Source organism: Scyliorhinus canicula, chromosome 1 (assembly GCF_902713615.1).
Source record: "Scyliorhinus canicula chromosome 1, sScyCan1.1, whole genome shotgun sequence".
NCBI classification, from domain to species: Eukaryota; Metazoa; Chordata; class Chondrichthyes; order Carcharhiniformes; family Scyliorhinidae; genus Scyliorhinus; species Scyliorhinus canicula.
This window is the reverse complement of record NC_052146.1, coordinates 238,217,616-238,241,613: the sequence shown is the minus strand read 5'-3', so window position 1 is coordinate 238,241,613 and position 23,998 is coordinate 238,217,616. Positions and strand designations below refer to the sequence as shown.

General features: G+C 43.3%; 1 protein-coding gene across 1 annotated transcript in view; it reads right to left on the bottom strand.

Moving 5' to 3' along the window:
• LOC119972712 (reticulon-3-like) overlaps positions 1-23,998 on the bottom strand; it is a 110,502-nt gene that overhangs the window by 17,041 nt on the left and 69,463 nt on the right. The window contains exons 4-6 of the mRNA XM_038809877.1: positions 19,564-19,771; positions 19,019-19,157; positions 6,521-6,590 (exon numbers count right to left, since the gene is read on the bottom strand). Coding sequence (XP_038665805.1) covers positions 6,521-6,590; positions 19,019-19,157; positions 19,564-19,771 — 417 coding nt within the window. The remainder of the gene's footprint in view (positions 1-6,520; positions 6,591-19,018; positions 19,158-19,563; positions 19,772-23,998) is intronic.

Sequence of the window (23,998 nt, the reverse complement as noted above, 5' to 3'; positions counted from 1 at the left end):
GCTTGTGGAGGGGGTGACCTGTGGATTTGAATCGGTCTTTGTTTGTGCGAGGGAGGGATGGGTAGATCGGAGGAGCCTTCGGGCAGGAGCTGCCACGCTGGCAGGTGATGTTGGGGAACGGACGTGGGGGAAATGGCTGTGGTGGTTGGTCAAGTGACGGTGGGCCTGTGACGTGGCAGTGCTGGAGAATGAGCGGGTTCATGGGTGGAGAAGGGAGATACCTTGGATGGGCCCAGTTCAGGGTGAAATCAAAAGGAGGTAGAATTGGAAGGGGGGATGGCTGCGGAAGCCTCCAGTAGGGTTCGTAACATGGAATGCACGTGGACTGAACAGGTTCGCGAAGAGATCTCGGGCGCAGTTGAGGAGCTTCAAGGCAGGGGTGGCCTTTCTGCAGGAGACACATCTCCAGATGAAGGATCAGGTTAGGTTGAGAAAGGGATCGATGCGTCAGGTATTTCACTCGGAGGGCAGCACAGTGGCGCAGTGGGTTAGCCCTGCTGCCTCACGGCGCCGAGGTGCTACGTTCGATCCCGGCTCTGGGACACTGTCCGTGTGGAGTTTGCAAATACTTTCCGTGTCTGCGTGGGTCTCACCTCCACAACCCAAAGATGTGCAGGGTAGGTGGATTGGCCACTTGGGGGATACTTTAATTTTATTTAAAAAAAGGTATTTCACTAGGTGTTTGATTCAAAGTTGCGTGAGGTGGCCATCCTGCTGAGCAAACAGACGGTGAGGGCCAAGGAAATGCAGGACCCGGGTGGGGGGGAAAGTGAGCGGGGTGTTGGCGGAGACGCTGGCAGTGCTAGTGATTGTTAATGTGCCGATTGGGACGATGTGGGTTTTGAAGATGCTGGGAACGATTCCAGACCTTTTGGGGGGGGGGGGGGGGGGGGGGGGGGGGGGGGGGGGGGGGGGGGGTGGGGGGGGGGGGGGGGGGGGGGGGGGGGGGGGGGGGGGGGGGGGGGGGGGGGGGGGGGTGTGGGGGGGGGGGGGGGGGGGGGGGGGGGGGGGGGGGGGGGGGGGGGGGGGGGGGGGGGGGGGGGGGGGGGGGGTGGGGGGGGGGGGGGGGGGGGGGGGGGGGGGGGGGGGGGGGGGGGGGGGGGGGGGGGGGGAGGAGAAGAGAGAGAGAGAGTTTTTAATTGGGTGCTAGTCGCACCCCGAGTCAATGCAAATTGAAGATGGCGAAGGAGCTGGAGAGTTTATGAAAGGTTGGGAATAGTGGATCCATGGAGGTTTAGGAACAAGGGGAAGAGAGTCTACTCCTTCTCACACTTATACAAGGTATACTGCAGAATTGGAGTTTTTGTAGTGAGCTGCACGGTGTTGGTGGGGACGGAGTATGCAGGAATCGCAATCTCATACCATGCACCGCACTGGCTGGAGGTCAGACTTAGCTCGAGGCAGGAGCAGAGGCCAGGATGGATGTTGGATTTGGAGCTTTTGCCAGACAAAGGATTCTGTGAGACGTGCGGTTAGTGATCAGAAACTATGTGGAGTGAATCAGAATGGGGAAGTATCGGCGGACAAGTTTTGGGAGGCGCTGAAGGTGGTGGTACGGGGAGGTTATCTCCAAGGTGCGCCGAGATAGGAGGAGGAAGGAGGAGTATGGGCGGTTGTTGGACGAGATAGTCGAAGTGGACAGGAAATATTCGAATACCCCCACCAAGAAGGGTTGGCAGAGAGAGAGAGGTGTCACAATGGCAGTTTAACAGGCTGATGACAGGGAAGGCAGTGGGGCAGCGGTATGAATCTAGAGAGAAGGCGTGCTGCATGCTAGCCCATCAGCTACGGAGGCAGGTCACGTCTAGGGAAATTATGAGGGTTATGGACAGGGAAACGGGTGGCAGTGTTGGAGACTGGGAGTTCAGGGAGCATTACGAGAAGTTATATAGGGCTGATCCGGGTGGTGAGGAAGGGAACATGGGACGGTTTTTGGATGAGCTTGAATTTTTAAGGCTGGATGAGGAGGCAGGCGCTGGGGGGACCACTTGAGAGAGGTGATGGAGAGCATAAAAGGAATAAAGTCAGGGAAGGCGGAGTTCTATAGGAGTCTGCGACAGAGCTGGCACCACATTTACTGGGGATGTTTAGCGGGGCGCTGGAGATGGGGGAGCTGCCAGAGACACTGCGTCAGACATTGATCACGCTAAACCCGAAGAAGGGGAAGGACCCATTGAGTGTGGGTTATCCAGGCCCATATCACTAATGAACAGGGATGTGAAAGTGTTGGCTAGATTAGTGACTGGGAGTATGGAAGGATGTGTTCTGGGGGTGGTTGCAGAGGACCAAATGGGTTTCGTAAAGGGCAGGCAGCTTTCCAGTAACATTAAGCGGTTATTAAACAGGATCATGACGTCGAAGGGACAGGTTCCGGGGATAGTGGTCTCCATGGACACAGAGAAGGCTTTCGAGCGGGTGGAGTTGTGGTACCTATGAGATTTTGGGAAGGATTGGGTATGGGCAAAGTTTGTGGCGTTGGTGCGAGTGTACGGACAAACGAGATGGGTTCACGGAGTTTCGGGTTGTACCGGGCAATCAGGCAGGGATGCCCACTGTCGCCACTGCTATTTCGTACTGGCGATAGACCCAAGAGGGGCAGTAGAATGGCAGGGGATTGTGAGAAGAGTAGGGACCACAGGGTGTCGCTGTTCAGACGGCCTGCTGCTGATCGTGTCGGACCCTTTGGAGAGTGTGGGGAGAATTATGGACATACCAGAGGGGTATGGAACCTGACAAAACTGGAGTAGGGTAGGAGATGGGATACGTCACACCCGTCATTGATGGGGAGGGTCCAGATAAAAATGAATGTTCTGTCAAGGTTCCTCTTTGCATTCCAAACCCTCCCAATCTTCATACCAATTGTCTTTTTCCAGAAACTGGATGTAGCGATTTCGGAGCTTATTTGGGTACCTGGGGTGAAGGGGGCTCTGCTACAGAGACAGAGGCAGAAAGCAGGGTTGGTGTTACCAAATCTGTTTCACTACTACTGGGTGGTGAATGCGGAGTAGGTGAGGCAATGATGGGAAGAAGTGTTGGAGTGAGTTAGGAAGAGTAGGAGTCCTGTAGGGGGTCCAGCCTGAGGGCCATGGTGGTGGCAGCGCTTCCACTGGCACCGAGGAGGTACACGGCGAGCCCGGTGGTACAGTTCACGATTGGGGTGTGGAACCAGTTCAGGAGGCACTTTAGGCTGAAGGGGATGTCGGCGCGAACACCACTGTGTGGGAATCATGGGTTGAAGTTAGGAGAGACGGGTGGCAAGAAGAGGAAGTGAAGAGAGGTAGGACTGGTGAGGGTGAGGGAAAACATGCACAAACTGTGAACTGTCAGGTGTGGAGAATGTCTTCCGATTTATTTATGTTTTTGTACTTTTCAATATGTTTGAAATAAGATACATTTTTAAAAAAAGAAACCTCCAGATCGGATCCTGTGCAGGTTTCAGTCTGGAACAGTTGCGCACCCACAAAATGATTTTTTTGTTTAAATTCTTAAGCAGAGTCTCACCCAGATTGCTACCCTGATCTCTACCGGAAAGCATGGTCGAGAATTTCCTTGAGAGATCTCTGCGTCAACCATTGTAACTTGGCAGAGGGTCGGTAGAAACCCTATCCGAGGAAATTCTCAATGCAATTATATTGTGACGGTTCCTTGAGAGAAAGATTAGAATTTTTATGTCCCTATGTCCCTCCTTTACTCAAATTGCCTGCTAAGGTTCTGGAATGATACTTGAATTCTTCTAGAACAAAAGTCAGAATATCCAGGAAAACAGAATGAGGAGAAAGAGAGCTGAAAAATTCTTAATCAAATCTTTCTATATTGATATGTGATGATTATTTACTTTCTACCTAGCTCCTGCTGATAATAAAGTCTTTCTGTAAGTAAATTAGAAATTGTATTCCAAATCGCAATTAAATAACTAATTCCTCCACTTTAAAAAAAAAACACAAAAAAAGTGGTATGGCCGATTGGCAGGGGAAGGAGGCAGAAAACGATTTGGGACTGCTGGACCTTTGCCCAGTTGTTACCCAAGCATAAGTTATAGCAAACGTGTTTCACATGTGTTTCAAACGTGGTTTAGCTCACTGGGCTAAATCACTGGCTTTTAAAGCAGACCAAGCCAGCCAGCAGCACGGTTCGATTCCCGTACCCGCCTGCCCGGACAGGCGCCGGAATGTGGCGACTAGGCCTTTTCACAGTAACTTCATTGAAGCCTACTCGTGACAATAAGCGATTTCCATTCCATTTATCAAATCTAAGGCCATGACCCTGAAGTTGCATAGTGCTTTGGCCAGGCCACATCTTTGTGATAATGCTTTGAATTCTGGCCATTAAAAGTCACGAGGTTTACCCAAGCAAGCAAACTGCAGGAAGGTTCTTCGGCAGATTCCGGTCAGAAGTTGGATTGGAGGATTGAAGAGGATTGAAGAGAAGTTTGAAAAAAATCTAGACCTTTCAGCTTTCAAATGATATGCATACCTCGAAGATGTGCAGTCTACATCTCCTAATTCAATTTTAAATTACTAGATTTTAAAACAAAAGTTTAGTTTAGTACACTGCAAGATGAAAAGTTTAATCTGAAATATGTTTTCCAGGTGAAGTACAACCGAAAATCCACAAATCAATCACAGGAACTGCTTCTTGTGATCATGTACTTTTACATGCATGTTGTATCGAGCGTTGTGATGGCAGAGGCTCCATTTTCTTTCCGTTACATGGATTACCATATGCCACAGGTGCATCTTGCAAAGATTTGAAGATTAATTCACAGGCCGTTAGGCTGCATTATGAATTCACCTCCTTGGCCAACATATCCTAGATAAGACCTGAACCCAGAGCTTCTAGCTTGATGCAGGAACAGAACCACTGCACCATAGAATTTACAGTGCAGGAGGACATTCAGCCCATTGAGTCTGCACCGGCCCTTGGAAAGAACACCCCATTTAAACCCACATTTCCAACCTATCCCTGTAACCCCACATAACCTTTTTGGATGCTCAGGGCAAGTTAGCATGGCCAATCCACCTAACCTGCACATCTTTGGACTGTGGGAGGAAACCAGAGCACCCGGAGGAAACCCACGCAGACACGGGGAGAACGTGCACTCTGAAGAGACAGTGACCCAAGATGAGAATCAAACCTGGGATCCTGGAGCTGTGAAGCAACTGTGCTACCACACCGCACTGTGCTACTGCACCAAAAGTAAAAGGGTTGCAACCCTAAGGTAATGGACTGAAAACGTTTCAAAATCCCAAAGCTTACTCTTCTGAGGAGCAAAGCTGTCTGCTGGTTGCTTCTTAGGTTTCAACCTGCTCCTTATTACAGGTTCTTGCTTTCCAGGATTTAAACAAAATTACAATTTCTAGGCCCCAGAAGAGAATTTTGAACATCTGGCACCTCAATTCAACTGTACCTCATTTAAATCATTCCTATTTTCAACCTACAAACAGAATTTGTAACATGTACCTGAATAGGCTGGCTTGGAAGCATTCCTGTGACTGCACCCAAACCAAAATCTAAATTAAAAACAGAAGGCTGAGATGGATAGGCAAAATAGTGAAATCTAACTTGTTAGGTGCCATACATACAAAAACAAACTGGAAAGGGAGCCAAAAAATCCTAATCTAATTTGAAAATCTGATAAAAAGTTAGTGAGACTAATTGAAAAAATATTTAAATAGCCCAAGCAGATGCAACCCAGACCTACAAAGAAAGTTCTCAGTGACAATATGGAATTAAAATATGTCAAGTTTCCACTAATGTACTTTCATAATCCATAGTTGATCAAAATATAAATGCAAGCATTTTAAATTTAGGTGTGATAAGTTAATGCAAATTGCCATGTGAGAGTACCTTTAAGAAATGGGTGGGGTGTATATATACACAAGAATCTGTAGTGAGAGCACCTTTAAGAAATGGGTGTTTTTTACTGCAGTGATGTCAGAGTGTGGGTGGAGCTGGGCTGTCTGTCCACTTTTTACTTTTGTTGTTGGCTGTTTGCTGCAGGGTGTGTTTTAGTTTTGTGTTGGGTGTGTTGGAGCTGAAGCCAGACAGAGCAAGTGCACTGTTGATCTCTCTGCCATAAAAAATACTATCTCTTGATCATTTGATGAATTCAGAATTATAAATGTTCTCAGTAGTGAATGTAAACCTTATGTGCTTCTATTAAAAGGTGTTTCTTTTGTCTTCTGGATGTTGTTTGTGAAGTTATTAAGCATTGCTTAGTATTGTATTCTTTGGGGTTGTATTTGAATTGATGGTTGCTAAGATGTTCACTGTATGTTTTAAAAAGGTTAACTATAGAATATACATTGTTTTGCTTTAAAAACTTTTCCGTTTCTGCTGTACCACACCTGTAGAGTGGGCCGTGTGCTCCCCATACCACAATCTATTAAAAGTTGTGGGTCAGGTGAACTCCATGATACACTTTGGGGTTCTCTAAACCTGGCCCATAACAAAATAAATAGTAACATCTGTAGTGAATGGAAGAGGTATAGAAAATACAACTCAAAGAAGAAAGACTTACCCATTATCAGCAGGGTCAGCCCATTAAACAAGGCACCAACATACGTGAGCAGCCACATCAGCACTGAAAACTATGGCAGGAAAATAAATGGAGTTAAGAGCAGACATTATAAACATCAACAAAATCTAAAACAAACATCTAACTAATTGTCTAATCATCTAAAGTATCAAATTGGGGAAAATGATTTCATAAATCTTAAAAAGATATGACTGCCAGTGGAGGTGGGGAGGAGGTGGGGAGAATCCACACATTACAGCTATCTATCCTAGTGAACAAAAAAATTATATGGCAATTAGAGATCTAAAAGATTAAATGAATGCTGATCATAAACTGAGGCAAAATTACATTTTACATTGGCAATCTGATCTAAACAGAAGACTTCCAGAGTGCAACAGTGAATATAAATGATGGGACATATTGGGGGCAGTCCTTTTAAGATTAAATGCATTAGAAAAAGAAGAAAAGAAAAAATTAAATGCAATAACTACTTAATTGACAAAGTATATCCAAAGGGCATCCAATTTAACTACATGCTAAAGGAGATAAATCAGGTTATTTGGACTGAAGTAGATTTTCACATCGAGACAGAATGTTTTACAAGGAGTTTTAAAAGATTTGGCATATTACATATCGCGAAGTTGATCTGACCTTGTCCAAAGCAAACAACGGTCATAATAAATTATGGTCCTATACGAAGACGACAACAAATAAGTAATTCAGACAGGAAATAAGTGAAAAAATGTCATTAATACTAGACCATAAACCTCAAAGTATTCATTTATAAAATTGTATTAAGAATGTTGCACATTTAGAACTTCTGAAACTCTACGCTGCATCAGGCACAAAACAGTGGCAGGAGTTGGTGCTGTCTAGCCTGTCCAACAGACATTGCCAATGTCCAATTTCAAACTTTTGTCACCAACAGGAAATCCATGTGCCACATTAAGTAGTTTATAGAACATTACAGCGCAGTACGTTGAATCAACATGTTTCTACTCCAACATCAAAAATCCCAATCCCTACTTTCCGAACAACTCATGAAAATCGCACCAGAAACAACACCAGTTGCTTTTAAAAAGTCAAAAACCTGCATCAACATCTGATGGCATGGGAAACAAGTCTAAACTGATATTGCAAATAACCAGGCAAAATATATGAATCCCAATGTGCCAGGAGCAGAATTTTAGCCCTCAACTGTTAATGCTCAAGGGACAGGTAAATATTACCTCATTAGCAAATTTGAAATGGTCCTGTTAAGTCCAAAAGCTAAAGTGGACTTCTCCCTAACCACGAGTTGAGTGAATGCTGTGGCATCTCAGCCAATAAAACTATTCCAATTCCTTGTTTGCAGAATATAAACTCTGGATTCACCCCGTATGAACACACCTAAAAATGTCAGATTTTACTCCACAAAAGTTCACACTATTCTCAAATCAATTTGAATATACTTAATTTTATAAAAAATAAAGGTTTTAAAAACAGCAAATTAGGGATTTTAAACTCATTTACTTCTGAGCATTACCATCTCCCAGTTTTTATGATTTAATGGGATTAGAACTTTGTTAGAGCGCTTGATTGATGCTATAAGTGGCAATCAGCCAAATATTTAACAAGGTCAATTATTTCAAAATCTTATCTGCTGCCCTACATACAAGCCTTTGCAAAATTAGTGAGACAAGTTGTGCAGCAACATTAGTGAGACAAGTTGTGCAAGGTTCCATTTACACACATCTGCTAGAACTTTACCTCTTAATGTGGCACAGTGGTTAGCACTACTGCCTCACGGCGGATAGGACCCAGGTTTGATCCCGGATCACTGTCCGTGCGGACATTGCGCATTCTCTCCCCCCCCCCATGTCTGCGTGGATCTCATCCCACAACCCCCAAAGAATTGGGTACTCTAAATTTATTTTAAAAAACATAAACCCACCATCACAGAAAATAGGCTTTTTTTAAAAAAAATTATTCTCAAACAACCTTGTTTCTCCCACTTGCCAAATCATTATTTCACTCCAATTTTGATAACATTCAAAATCACTACAGATCAAGGTGTTCAAACAAAAGTACAGTGGAAGTTGAGCTCCCTTTTCAAATTGCAACTATCATTCAGCCAATCTATTACAATTTTGACATTTATTTTAAACTACTTTTATAAATCTGAAGAATTTCTAGATGCAATGGATAATACAACGAACCACCAGAATAAAAGCAATTCATTAAATTAGCAATTCATTAAAATAGTTGTAAAATGCAAGGTTGACGACATGAGACACTATTCCATTTTAATCATTACAAAAAAGGCCCTTCATAACACAGAAATGGTATATGCAACATTAAACACAGCAAGGGCAGCAGGGTAGCATGGTGGTTAGCATAAATGCTTCACAGCTCCAGGGTCCCAGGTTCGATTCCCGGCTGGGTAACTGTGTGTGGAGTCTGCACGTCCTCCCCCTGTGTGCGTGGGTTTCCTCCGGGTGCTCCGGTTTCCTCCCACAGTCCAAAGATGTGCGGGTTAGGTGGATTGGCCATGTTAAATTGCCCGTAGTGTCCTAATAAAAGTAAGGTTAAGGGGGGGGGTTGTTGGGTTACGGGTATAGGGTGGATACGTGGGTTTGAGTAGGGTGATCATGGTTCGGCACAACATTGAGGGCCGAAGGGCCTGTTCTGTGCTGTACTGTTCTATGTTCTAACTGCATACATTATAATGCAGGAGAGAAATGTTAAATCATATTGGTCTAGCACAAATCTAACCTAAAATAGTAATTAACTTTTGGTTAGAATTGTTGCGATCCGATGAGAAGGGGTGAACTGGATCCCCTCTATTCAACCTTTGATTGTTGTTGAGGTATTAATTTTAAACATTATGGCTAATTTCAGTTAGCTGGATTCTTGGATGCAGTCAATGTAGATGTTGCAATTTATTCAAGGTTTCTGGTAGAGTTAGTTTCTTGAACTGGTCACCGGCCGCTTTCCAGACTACAGACCACTTGTCTTAGCAGCTTGTGTGATATGTTACTTCAGTCACATGACCTCCCTTTCTGGCCCCTCCCCACAATGATTACTTGTCTGACAAGTGGTTGCTTGATCATGGCCAGGGATGATTTGATTCTGTAATGTCCCCACCATTATCTCCTCGAATATGCTACTATCCATCTTGATGTAATAGGAAAACATCTTCAAATAACTATTGTTCTTGAAGATGGTCTCCATTGGAAGGGTAGTCTTACAGAAATACAACTTACACTCAATTATTGGTAATCTAGATCAGGCATTGTCAAAGTCGGGGGCACGACCTGCGGGTGTGTCGGGAGGGTCGTGGAGCAGGCCGTCGCGGCGATCCCGATTGCACAAATCCGCGCGCATCAGCCGGCTTTTAATAATGCCAGCTACAAGCAACATTCAAAATGGCCACGAACATATAAAAAAAGTTTTGTGCATGCGTACCGATGAGCGGGCACGCATGCGCAGTACGTCTGCATTTTTTTGAAATCTGGTCAGCCTTTTTAAAGGCCGTTACAACCGGCATTGTTAAAACCTGGCTGCAAAAAGTTCGGGAAGAATGATGCGATTGATTGCTTTCTGAATTTTGATGCTGATGAAGTGGAAGTCTCTTACTCCAAGAATGGCGAGTGATCCAACGATGGTTTCACCGCAGCTGTAGCTTCAACCAAGAGATGACAACTTTTTAAATCTTGATTTTTAAACATTCCAAAACAAAGTGCCTGCAGGTCGTATTTGGAAGCTTTATCAATTAATTGATTTAAGTGTCTTTTTGTTTTACATTTTTAATTGTAATGTTTAGGTGAAATGTGGTGAACCTCCAATTTCTAGAGGATGAAACCGTTTTCACTTTCTGCATTTTTTTCCTGTAAAATTTTATCAAATACAACCCCTCCATGAACTTGTATTTAAAAAAAAGCCGGCTGCTGCCCGCGAATTTGCGCAGAGACGCAGAAGATTTTAAAAAAGGGAGGCAGAAGCAGGTCACGCCACCCAAACATTGACATCACGTGCTTTGGGCATGATTGCGATTCCTCCATTTTGTCAGCAGCAAACAAGGCAAGAGAAAATGGTGGGTCGCGAAGGTCGGCCGGCATGGGTCTCGAAGGTTGGCCGGGTTGGGTTCTGAAGGTTGGCCGGTTGGTAAAAAGTGGGTCCCCAAAAAATAAGTTTGAAAAACACTGATATAGATGGTGGTTGTTCGGTTTGGTGGTGGAGTCCCTCCAGGTGAGGCAGGAGTAATTTTTTTTTATTTTTTTTTTTAAATGTGCTAGTAGGATCCGTGTACTTCCCTTGGGTGGTGTTGGTGAGGTGCAAGGCTGGCTGAGTGGTAGATCTTGGGTGCTGGGCAGGGATACTGACAACTACCTGTATGTCAGTGTGCTGGACTAGGCCATGTCTGGTGCTGTAGTTGGTATCCTGTTTTCCCCTTGTGTTTGAGACCTCCCTTCTTGAAGGCACTTATTAGGGACTTTGTGAGGCTGGATTTTGCTTCTTCTGTGCTTGGGGTTGAGCCAAGTATTGACCCATCATGATATCCTGTTACCCCCTAATGGTTGGGATGTTCCCCTGTCTGAACAAGTAGTTTATTTCTTCTCTTCAACAATAGGTGGTGGGCATATGCCAAAGTAATACAGACCCTTGGCTGGGTCCTGGTCTAGCCTGTTTCGGTTAGGTTGTTGGGAGGTGCAGATGGTTCTGACCATAATCAGAATCTATGGCTGTTGGTCCTCTGAATGTGGAACTTTGGTCATTCTGTTCTGTGCCTGAAGTGGAGGTTGTTGTGGTATATGTAAAACGTTCTTTTCGAACTGGGTTCCTGCATAATTCGTGAAGATGTGCACCATTTTACCATGTTTTCACAGCCTTAGCACCCTTATTCTCTGGTGATGCATATAGAGGCATCAAGTAGAGTCAAATGACTGTCTGAAGCCACTTATATTGTTTTCCTATTCCCCTCTGTACCCATTTATGGTGAGACTTTTATTTTTCTTGATGTGCTGTTATTTGTTAAAATGTAAAGCTTCAATAAATATACTTTTTAAAATGTATATTAAATGATAAGTCTGGCACATTTTGAAATAGTTCTCGACATCTTCCGGTACGAAATTCCAGGAGGGTGTCTGGGCATGGTCGAACTGTAATTCACATTGGAACATTCCAGGAGCTGGTCAACTTGCAATACTAGGCATCAGGCAACCTATGGCAGTCATCTTAAGTCTGTGTCTTTAAAAATAACTTTTAAACAAAAATCAATTTAATAGATGCTTGCTCAGCCGGTGAAATTAGAAGGTACAAGTCACACCATCATGACAAATTAGACAGGGCAAGCCACACTTGGATTGATATTTTAAAAATTAATGCAATATCAAGGCTGTCACTTTCCAATTCAATGCTGAACGAAGTAAAAGAAAACATTGGTCTAAACCAGAGTTGGTTAATAAATTAGCCAGGTGACTAATTGAGAATCCAGTTGCAGTTAATTGCATTCAATCAGTAAATAAAATGATTAAGACACCACTCAGCACTGTACTTAAAAACTTGTTATGCAAAGTTGAGAACAAAATAGGGCCGGAAGACACACAAGGCTACAGATGACTGCAAATGTGGGCTCAAATAGAAGGTCTGTATGGATTTAAAGGTATAAAAGATTTTAAATTCAATCCAATGGGAGGAGACGAGATGCCACGAGGTGGGGGTATTCCAGATAGGGGAGGGGAGAGGTGCAAGATAATTTTTCCATTTTCCCCAACAACAAAAAGGTGTTTTAATATAGAGTGGCTATTTTTAAAAGACAAACAGGTTTCCTTATAGGTTTATTTTCTCACTATCCAAAATGTAAAAACAGCACACACTCAATTCACACAGAAGATGGTTACACTTAAGGTTATTAAAAGTTTAAAAGAATAAAAAAAGTAACTTCTTATTACCAGTCCTTGAGATGGTAGTTGGAAATGATGCAAGTTTGAAAAATCTACTCTTGGTTCATTCATAACAGAGGGTGGAAACTTCTGGCAGTTAACTCACAATGGCTCACTCAAAGCAATAGTAGGTTTCAGGCTTTTCTCCAGTTGAAAGTGCAGTTGAGCACCTGCAGGAATGTTATAATCTACAGAAATAGCCCTGCTTCTCTGCCGGTGGTGAATTTTCTAGGCAGGGGTCTTCCTTTTCTGGGCGAGATCCAATTCCCTTGGTGTTCTTTGTTCCAGACTGATTTCTCTGGGCTGATCACATCATAAGCTGTTGTAATGTGGCCATCGTATCGATGTTCCCATTAGCCACACAAATATTTTGAAGAGACAAACAATTGTCACACATCGGGGAAGGTTTTGATATTTGCATCAACAGTTATGAATAGCCTCCAGGTAGGGCGGCACGGTGGTTAGCACTACTGCCTATGGCACTGAGGTCCTGGGTTTGATCCCGGCCTCGGGTCACTGTGTGGTTTGCACATTCTCCCTGTGCCCACGTGGGTTTCACCCCCACAACCCAAAGATGTGCAGGTTAGGTGGATTGCCCACACTAAATTACCCCTTAATTGAAAAAAAAAATAATTGGGAAACTAAATTTATATTTTTTTTAAATGAATAGCCCCCAGGTACCTTTTATTTGCATTTCCACCTCCATGAGGCAGGTAAATTTATCAGATATTGTTAGAATGAGTCATTTTAACTCAAATGGAGAGTCAACAGCGCCTGGGAAAGGTTGTTTGCAACGATGTTGCAGAGACATGCCGACTCAGTCCGTCTGTACAGAAAACAGAAAAGGAGGCCACCTGGTCTCTTTCTTCATAGGCTCATGCCATATGACATGAGCAAAGCAGCAGTGACAGGCAAGTGAAGCCAGTTGCAGGATAGGATGTGTGCTGTGGAGCTTTGAATGACTTACAATTATCCATGCCGTTATTGCCATCAGATTCTAATTATATCAAACACGCATGTAACAGGTTGAGGAAGGCAAAGGTGCTAAGCTGAAAGCAATTGGTTTTGGTAGTAGAATGTGAAAGTTTTGAGCAAAATAGTGGGAACCTATCTAATTCAGGCTAGGTTCTGAAGGCATGTGCCAGAGCTGAAGGAGAATTTACTGAAGACGTGGGGTCTATAAATTGATAAGGAGTGGGACCATGCAATGGCAATCTCTTGGATGTGGATATTGGTGGAGGAAGATTGATTTCCAAAACACATTTGATAAGGTGCCACATCAAAGGTTACTACACAAAATACAAGCTCATGATGTAGGTTAATATTTTAGCCTGTGTAGAGGATTGGTTAATCAACAGGCAGACAGTAAGGATAATGGCTCGATTTCAAATTAGTCAGTGAAGTGCCACAGGGACCAGGGTTGGGACTACTTACAATCCATATATCAATGACTTGGATGAAGGGACTGAATATTTGGTAGCTAAATTTGATGATACAAAGATATGTAGGAAAGTAAATTGTCAAGAGGGCATAAAAGAACCTGCAAAGGGATACAAATAGGTTAAGTGAGTGGGTTAAAAAAAATTGGTAGATAGAGTATAATGTAGAAAAATGTGAACTGGTCCATTTTGTGAGAAAAATAGAACAGCAGGTTATTTAAATGGAGCGACTGCAAAATTCTATACTACAGAAGGATCTGGATGACCTCGTACATGAATCCCAAAAGGTTAGTAGGAAGGTACAATAAATAATAAGCAGGGCAAATGAAATGTTGTCTTTTGTTGCAACAGGAAATTGTGCATAAAAGTTGGGAAGTATTATTGCAGCTGGTCAGATTCTTAGTGAGACCGCTTCTGGAGTAGTGTACACTCTTATTCAAACTTGTATCAAAGTAGGTTACAGCAAATAAACACCCTGGGAAACATTCTTCCCAACAATCAACTATAGAGTTTGTACAGATTTTCCTTCCCTTTTCACCCCCCCCCCCCCCAAAAACGACGAACAGCTCCTCAAACACGGTCAGAAACATCCCCCACCTTTTCTCAAACTCCCCTGCTGCGCCCCTTAACTCATACTTTATCTTCTCTAAGTGCAGGAAGTTGTACAGGTCAGCCAACCATGCTGCTACCCCCGGTGGCGATGCCGACCGCCACTCCAATTTGTTGCCGTGCAATCAGGGGGACGAAGGCCATGACATCTGCCTTCCTCCTCTCCATGAGCTCCAGCTTCTCTGAAACCCCAAATATCGCCACCAAAGGGTCCGGGTCCACTCCCTCCTCCACTGGCCTGGCTAAGACCGCAAACACGCCCGTCCAGAATCTTCCCAATTTTTTACAACTCCAAAACATGTACGCATGATTCACTGGTCCCCGCCAAGACCTCTCACACTAATCTGCTACCCCCTGAAAGAACCCACTCATTCTTGCCCAGATCATATGCACCCTGAGCATCACCTTAAACTGTATCAGGCTCATTCTTGCACAAGAGGCGGTGCCGTTTACTCTTCGTAGTGCCTCACTCCATACTCCCCAGTTGATCACCATTCCCAACTCTGCTCACATTTCTCCTTGATCTTCACCACCTGCTCGCCTCCATGCTCCCCCAGCCATATATATATCCCCAATTCTTCCCTCCCCTTCCACATCCAGAAGCAGCAGTCACTCCAGCAGGGTGCATCCCGGCAATCTAGGCAACCCCTTCCAGACCTTTTGTGCAAAGTCCCTAACCTGTAGATACCTGAACTCACTGCCCCTCGGCAGCTCTACCCTCTCCCTTAGCTCCTCCAGACTGGCGAACCTTTCCTCCAAATACAAATCCCTCACCTTGACCAGCCCCACTTCCCTCCACCTCCTGTATACACTATCCACCCCCCCAGCTCAAACCCATGATTCACGCACAGCGGCGTTAGCCCCGCCATCCCTTCCACCCTAAAATGCCTCCTCAGCTGATTCCATATCTTCACCGTGGACTGCACCACTGGGCTCTCTGAATACCGACTCGGAAAAATTGGCAATGCTGCCGTCACCATAGCCCTCAAACTAGACCCCTTACAAGATTCCTCCTCCATCCTAACCCACTCTACCCCTTCTCCTTCCCACCACTGCCGCACCTTGTCCACATTCACCGCCCAATAATAATGAAGCAAGTTTGGCAATGCCAACCTCCCTTCCCCCGCTGCCTCAGTAGCTGGGTCCTCCCCACCTTCGGCACCTTCCCCGCCAATACAAAGTCAGAGATGATTGTGTCCACTTTCCGAAAAAAGGTCTTTGGTATAAAGATCGGGAGAGCCTGAAAGATAAACAAGAACCTCGGCAGAATATTCATCTTCACCACTTGGACCCTCCCCGCCAACGTTAAGTGCGGTGTATCCCACCTCTTACGATCATCCCTGGCCTCCTCCACGAGCTTCGTTAAGCTCCACTTATGGAGCTCCATCCATTCCCTCGCTACCTGAATCCCCAAGTACCTAAACCGATCCCTTGCTACCGTAAATGGCATCCCCCTGAAATTAGCCCGCTGTGCCAGCTCATTCACCGGGAATACCTCACTTTAGTGTACACAGTTTTGGTCACCTTACTTAAGAAAGCTTTAGAGGTTCAGAGGTTGCTAAGATGAAAGCAATTATTTGTCATCATCCAAGGAATCAGTCATGAGGAAATGTTGAGCTTATACCCACTGAAGTTTAGAAGAATGAGAAGGAGGGTAGATGTTGAGAAGATGTTTCTCCTTATGGAGAGTGTAGAACTCAGGGTCATAGTTTTAAAAATAAATCAGGGGTCTCCCATTTAAAAAAGCGGTGAGATTTACTTTCTCGGAAGATTGTTAGTCTGGTCAATTCATTACTCCAGAGACAAGTGTGGGTTGGGTCGTTTAATAAATTTGAGACTCGACTCCCTTATTGATCAATAATCTGACTTAAGAGTCATGGGGCAGACAGGAAAAGTGGACTTGAGGTCACAATCAGATCGGCCATGATCTTCTCAAATGATGGAGCAGGGTTCAGGAGTCAAACATCCCACTCCTGCTCTAAATTCTAGTGCTGCAATTGTATGAAAAACTACACGGTCTATTGCCAATCACAGGATAGGATTTTAATCGTTATGGTGGAATTTTGAGGTTTAACATTCATAAGAGATTATTGGTGATCTTGAGTAGGGGCATCGCAGTGGTATAGGTGCAGAAGCCACAGTCACTATGGTGAGCAGAAAATGGTGGGGGGTGGGGCCAGCCAGAAGACTTAACAGCATGTTCAAAGGCTCTGGAAATGCATTGTTAAAACTGGCTAGCAGCTGACAGATAGGAATGAGGAAGTGACGATGAATTGCAGGGGAAAAATGGATGATACCCACATGGGAGTTATTAGTAAGAATTAAAAGTGTACAAAGGCAAAACGTTTGCAGAGGGGTTTTGTGACAAAGATCAAGGGATAGGAAGTGGGACTCCTTAAGACAATAAGACATAGGAGCAGAAGTAGGCCATTCGGCCCATCTGGTCTGCTTTGTCATTTAATGCGATCATGGCTGATCGGATATAATCCTTAACTCCACTTTCCCATCTTATCCCCATAACCCTGGATTCCCTTACGGATTAAAAGAAAGAAAAAAAAAATGGGTCTCTTTCAGCCTTCAATATACTTAACCCAGCCTCTACAGCTCTGTGCTGAAGAATTCCATAGATTCCATGGATTATGACCTCTGCGCCTAGACTCTCCCACATGAGAAAACATCGTCATCATCATCCACTCTGTCAAGTCCCCTGAGAATCATATCTTACAATAAGGTCATATCTCATTCTTCTAAACTCCAATGAATACAGACCCAACCTATTTAACCTCTCCTCATAAGAAAATCCCTCCATACCCGGGACCTTCTCTGGACTGCCTCCAATGCTAATATATCTTTCCTTCGATAAGATGACCAAAACTGTTCACAGTATCCCAGGCGTGGTCTTAGATGAGATACCCTTGGGAGAGGGCTAGGGTGTATGATTTGGCAGAAGCTGTGAAAAGTTATGGGAGGTCAGAGTTACGTTAATGGTGTAGAGGGGTTCAGAAAGTCGTTGGCAGTTGCTCGACTCAATGATAATAAATCTGAAAAAAAAATCTAAGCTGTCGGGGAGAAAGTAGCGTTACAGATCTCCAGAGACAATTCAAGACCTCCACGCATTACCTGTAATTTTATTAGCACAAGTTACTCTTCACTTCTAGACTGATAAAGCAAGTAACACAGGAAGAGCAAAAACAGGGACAAAAAAAATACACATGGTAAAAGTTTGAGATAATAATTAAATCATTCGTAGAAACTAAATAACCATATTCTATCAAGGTAGGTTCTAGACAGTGGCCCATTTGGTAGGGTACATACACAAGTGCCGGTTGAATAAGTCTACTGGTCAAGTGGTAAGACCCACACTCAATTTCTCCATTCACTGGCACTTTAATTTTAATTAGCTCACTTTTAAATTGCTGGTACACATCCCCTTCCACTTCCTCCACTCTGAAGTGATTAGCTGTACAGTAACAGCTATCTATCTTAGTGCTTGCTCTGCAAAGCCAACCATCGTGCAAATTGTACAAATGGCACAGCTTGCAAATCTGTACGAATAGTAAAATAAATTGGAAGTCTTCTTGCACATTGTGCCTAGATGACTAGAGCATTTCTATTTGGCACACTGGCACGTTAACAAAAACTTTAAGTCACAAAATTTTGGAATTTTTATGCAGCAAATAATCCCTTCCAGTCATGATCACATTGCTTTTAAAGAAATCTTTTTATGGTTAAGATCTACATTCCCACGTAAAATTGTTCACAAAGTTCTCATCTGTTTTTTTTAATAGTAACCGTTCCTTTTAAGCTATCAATTTATGTAGGCATTTATACTTGGGAGAAATTTGCCATCATTTCATACATACTCTGAATTGAATGGAGCATTTTTAATTTGTATGCATTAAAAGGTTTCCAACTGTAAAGAGCTGACAGTTATTAATATAGCAGCAAAAGCCTGGAAATTAGGCCATTTCAAGTCGTTGTCAAAGCACTGCAGCTGTTAAAAGTTGAACCTGTGCACCACGCTTTCTACTAGAATGTCGGCATCAAAGGCCATTTAAACATTGGAGAACATGAATAATTAGAACACATCAGATTACTATTTTACACACACACACCTTCCCCATTCTTTTTGAAGGATTGTGAGACCAAAGAGCAAACGACTCATCAATCATGCAAGTGGAGAGCAACTGTTCCACATGGTGCAGAAATCATTGCACCATTTTGGCTTGATTTAGAACTGAAAATCATCTCCTTTTCTCTCCAAATCCTACCTCTGATCAAGCTTTTATGTACTCCTCCCAGTATTTCAAGTCAGTCAGGTCCATTTTTGTCAAATTTTGCTTCAGTGAAAGACAGTAGACAATTTGTCCAAAGCAAATCATTATTTATGCAACTACAAACTTGAATACTCATACCCCAAACTTGCAAGAGCTACTATGCAATCCATAATTTCAAATTATTATACATTTGTAATCTTTTATTGAAGATGATAAGGAAATTAACACACTAAAATGATATAAAATTCTTGCCTTCAGAGAATCCACCAGGTCTTCAACAAGGAACAGTCGTCTTAATTCGGTAATCACACGGTTGATATGGCCTAGCCCAGTATCACTGTACTTGTGCACTAGTTCATTAGACACAGCAACATCCGTCTCCAAACAAGCCCTAGAAAAATAAGTAATATCACATTACTAAATAGGGCTTTGCTAATAAACTGTAACACTGCTGTGATCTCACTACCTTAATGTATCGAAAATCATCCTTAGCCTTTATGTTTAATACTAATTATGTCCTCCAGCAATGTAGCCTGGGGTTGAAATTGAGCTGTGAATTTTTGCCAATGGTCTAATATGCATCATAGTGAATGATACTCAGGCAAAAGTATTGCAAAACTGAAAAGAATATGCAGAAACAATGTAACCTTGTGCGGGCATAAAATATACTGGGTCCCATACATATTTTAGAGAAGCACTTCTGGTGAAAATGCCTTCTCAATTTTTTCTCAATAACTATTCACGTGATATGTTAATACACATGCCAGGCAAAGCAGAATAATTTAAATTATACTTACTTGAATGGGTGACCGTCATCAGACTTCTGCACTGCTTGCAGAATACCTCTGTATATTCTGAAACTAATGGTAACTGAAAGCAGTGCCAGGGCAAGGTATGCAATTACACTGACAATGCTGAAAATTGTCATAGACAGCAGTAAGAACAGGCTCGCACCAAACACCAATCCAGTCTTCTTGATATCACGCCAGTAGATTAAGTCCACAACTGCCAGAGTTAAAAGGGGGAGAAGAAAGAGTTAGCACAACGTATCAACTGTTTCCACGGCATAATTAATGGTATAATCCAATGTAAAATGACATGCCATTATTGATACATTATTAATTAGGTCAGCAACTAAACAAAATTGTTGCATTTGAGAAAAGGCTTCAAATTAATTTTTAAACGCTATTTAAATTGTGCTAGGTAGATGCTAAAGTACACCACCAAACCAGTTGATACAGAATTTATTTCGAATACTTCATAATTTACTGGTGGATGACAAAATTATCTTTCAAACTAGGGCACAAAATTACAACTCCAAAAAATCTGCTCGGCAATTAATACAACTTTTAAAATTACAAGTTTGTCCAAGAAACAAAAATCTGCTACTTAAGCAGCTTACAGGTTGGGCTTTTGATAGCAGGGAAGAAATGAGAATAACGAAAGAAGGGGAAAAGGCTGCATGACATAGAATTTACAGTGCAGAAGGCGGCCATTTGGCCCATCGAGTCGGCACCGGCCCTTGGAAAGCGCACCCTAACTAAACCCACACTTCCACCCTGTCTGAATTAGCACTGTACTCAGCCAGTCACAGAATAGCTGGAAAGTCAGATCTGGCTCGAAAGTCACGTTGAGGTTATTTTGAAGGGTGATAGCAATAAAGGGGAATAAAAGTCCCCATTGTGATAAGGAAAAGGGAACCACCAGAACCTTAAATATATTTACTGCACAAATTTTAATAAGCTTACACAAAACTGTTGGCCAATTAAAATGAGTTTGTGAAATCTATCAAAAAATTCAGTGATGTCTGAAACTGAAGTTACCTTGTTAGTTATTTGGTCAATTTGGCCAGATCAACAAGTTTCAAAGCTTACTTTTGGAACAACATTCCAATTCCAATTTTCTAAAACTCAATAAGATTCCATTAGCACCTGCTGCAAATTGTGGTGGCACATTTTCCAGCAATGGCAAATTAGCATAACTGATTACAGCTTGCTTGCAGATCGGCTATTCAATTCAGCCATCTTCAATGTATACAGCACTATTAAGATCATTCACATGCCATCACATAAGAAATGATTGAAGTAATTTGTAATACGCTGAATTTCATGGAACTGTGTATCCATCTTAAGCAGGAAAGAGACTGCAGTTGATCTGGGATTGCTTCTTTTCAACCCCTAAATTATGGAAAAGATTTGCAGAAGATGCATTGCTCAAATCTTAAATGCACATCTGAAAATAAAAGGGATTGGGAGTCTGAACTTGCTGGCCAGGAGGAGGAGAATAAATTTAAAATGAGAGATCTGCTGTTTTGGATTTTGTTTTATATTCTACTGATATTTTTGTCTTCCACTGATATTTTTGTGAGATGATGATTATCTAACAGCACATCTTTCCCACAAGTCTCGAAAGACGTGCTGTTAGGTAATTTGGACATTCTGAATTCTCCCTCAGTGTACCCGAACAGACGCCGGAATGTGATGACTAGAGGCTTTTCACAGTAACTTCACAGCAGTCTTAATGTAAGTCTACTTGTGACAATAATGATTACAATTATTAAATCTGTCCAGAAATCAAACTGCCTTTAAACGAGAGTCAAGCGGAAACTCATTCTTTCATGTGGCCGTTGCTGGCAGGCCAGCACTAATTGTACATCCCTAAATGCCCTGGAATTGAGTGGCTTGCTAGGCTACTTCAGAGGGCATTTAAGAGTCAACCACATTGCTGTGAATCTGGAGTCACATGTAAGCCAGACCAGGTAAGGATGGCAGATTTCTTTCCCCAAAAGGATATCAGTGTATCAGATGGCAATCGGCAATAGTGTCATGGTCATCATTAGACTTTTAATCCCGATTTTTATTGTATTCAAATTTCGCCATCTGCATCACCAGGGCGTATAGATTACTAGTGCAGTGACAGTACCACCACTTCCACTATCTTCCAAAAGTATGAGTCACCGACCAGCACAGATATAACACAAGGCATTATATCCATTTACAATTAATAATTAATTTTAGTAAATTACAATTTATATTTAATCCACACTATTGTACACACTTTCCCCTTCTACTTCAGGTGAAAATGATATTGAAACCTCGTTTACATTTGATTTTTATAAAACCAAATTCTGCACCATTTGAAGGTGTCACGTCAGCTTCAATCATGTATAAAAATGCACCCAGCTCCACTGCTCCATCAATTTAAATGGCCCCTCCACTCAAGCTGCCAGCCCAAAATTGTGTCTCAATTTCCTCCAGTTAAAAAAATAGGCAAGACTGGACAGCTTCACACCCCGGTGGAAAATTTCATTTTTTGTTTCCAATAATTTTTTTCCCCCCCCAATTAAGGGGCAATTTAACGTGGCCAATCCACCTAAACTACACATCTTGGGCTCTGGGGGTGAAACCCACGCAGACACAGGGAGAATGTGCAAACTCCACACAGACAATGACCTGGGATCAAACATGGTCCCCGGCGCCATAAAGCAGCAGTGCTAACCACTACACCACCGTGCTGCCAGTGGAAATTTTCATTTTGCCTGTTTGTAGTGTACCATCAGACCTGAATGACACACGAGATTTAGACCATGGAAAATATCGGAGGAGGCTTTCCAAAAGGCTACAGGCACCCTCTGGGATGTTTATAATTTATCGGCAGTCTTTTTGTTAAAAAGTGTTCGGCTGGCTTTGCCAGCAATTTTTGTCTACATCGAATTTCCCTGAAGGTTACAGAGCCACCTTCTTGAACCACTGTTCATGTGGTACATCTATGGCAATGTTAGGGAGGGAGTTCCAAGATTTTGACCCAATGACCGTGGAGGAACAGCAGACAATATAGTCCCAAGTCAGAATGCCATCTAAGTTGAAGGGAAACTTGCAGGTGCCGATACTCCCAGGCATCTGTCTACCCTTGTTCATCTAAATTTGGACGGTCGCAAATTTGGTAAATGCGCTCAAAGGAGGTCTGCACAGTTGCTGCAGTGTACCATGTAGATGGTACAAACTGCTGCAACTGTGCAGTGGTGGAAAGAACAATGTTTATGGTGGTGGATCATTTGCCAATCAAGCATGCTGCTTTGACTTGGCTGGTGTTGAGCTTCAAGTGATGCTGAGATATACTCATCCAATGAGTACTCCCAGGAAGATGGCTCACAGCCACCAAGGAGCCAGGACAAGTTACTTGCCACAGAACCTCCAGCCTTTAACGTTCTCCTGTAGTCACAGTATTTAAATGACTGGTCCAGTTAAGCTTCGAGTCAGGGCCAACCTCCAGGACTCATCACCATGCTGCCAATAGCTTCAGTCAAAGGGTGTGGTTCCACCCTGACACTGAAATCACCAATAAATATCTTTAACTGGGATTATACAGCTGCTGGAGTTGCATCTAGGTTGGAATAGAAGGCTTTTTTCAATCTCTCTTCAGAGTCCAAAATATGATGTGGAGATACTGGTGTTGGACTGGGGTGGGCACAGTATAACAACAATAATAATATTTATTAAAGTAGGCTTGCATTAACACTACAATGAAGTTACTGTGAAAATCCCCTCAGGTGAATTTGCCCGAGGAAGAAGCTGCGTCCGTAAGCTAGTGATTCGAAAGAAACTTGTTGGACTTTAACCTGGTGTTGTAAGACTTCTTACTGAGTCCAAGATAGATACGGGTAAAGTCGCTGTAGTCCCAGATGACCTTAGGCGGCTTTTCCCTTTGAAGGGAGAGCTGACTGGTGATGGTTTGACCTGAGCATCACCATACCTCAGGCAAGGGGCGTGGTTGACAAGGCAGGCCTTCATGAATAATCATTGATCCAGCAGAGGGCAGCAGAGCAGAGCTACTGATCAGCTGTTCTGGGGAAATTTGCAAACGTGCAGTGCGGTCAGCCTAATTTGAAGGTGTACCTGCGAAGACGACCCGAGGAGGAGTTTGAGTGAAGAAAAACATCCAGCAGAGGGCAGCAGAGCTACTGATCAGCTGTTCTGGGGAAATTTGCATACGTGCAGTGCGGTCAGCCTAATTTGAAGGTGGTTTGTGGAGGGGCTGTTGTCAAGTGACAGTGGGAAGTGCACCCAACTCCAGCTCCTCAAAAACCGTGTTAGGGACCTGGAGCTTGAGCTGGATGAACTTCGGATCATTCGGGAGGCAGAGGGGGTCATAGATAGGAGCTTCAGGGAAGTAGTTACACCAAAGACTGGCGATAGATGGGTAACTGTAAGAGGGACTGGGAAGAAGCAGTCA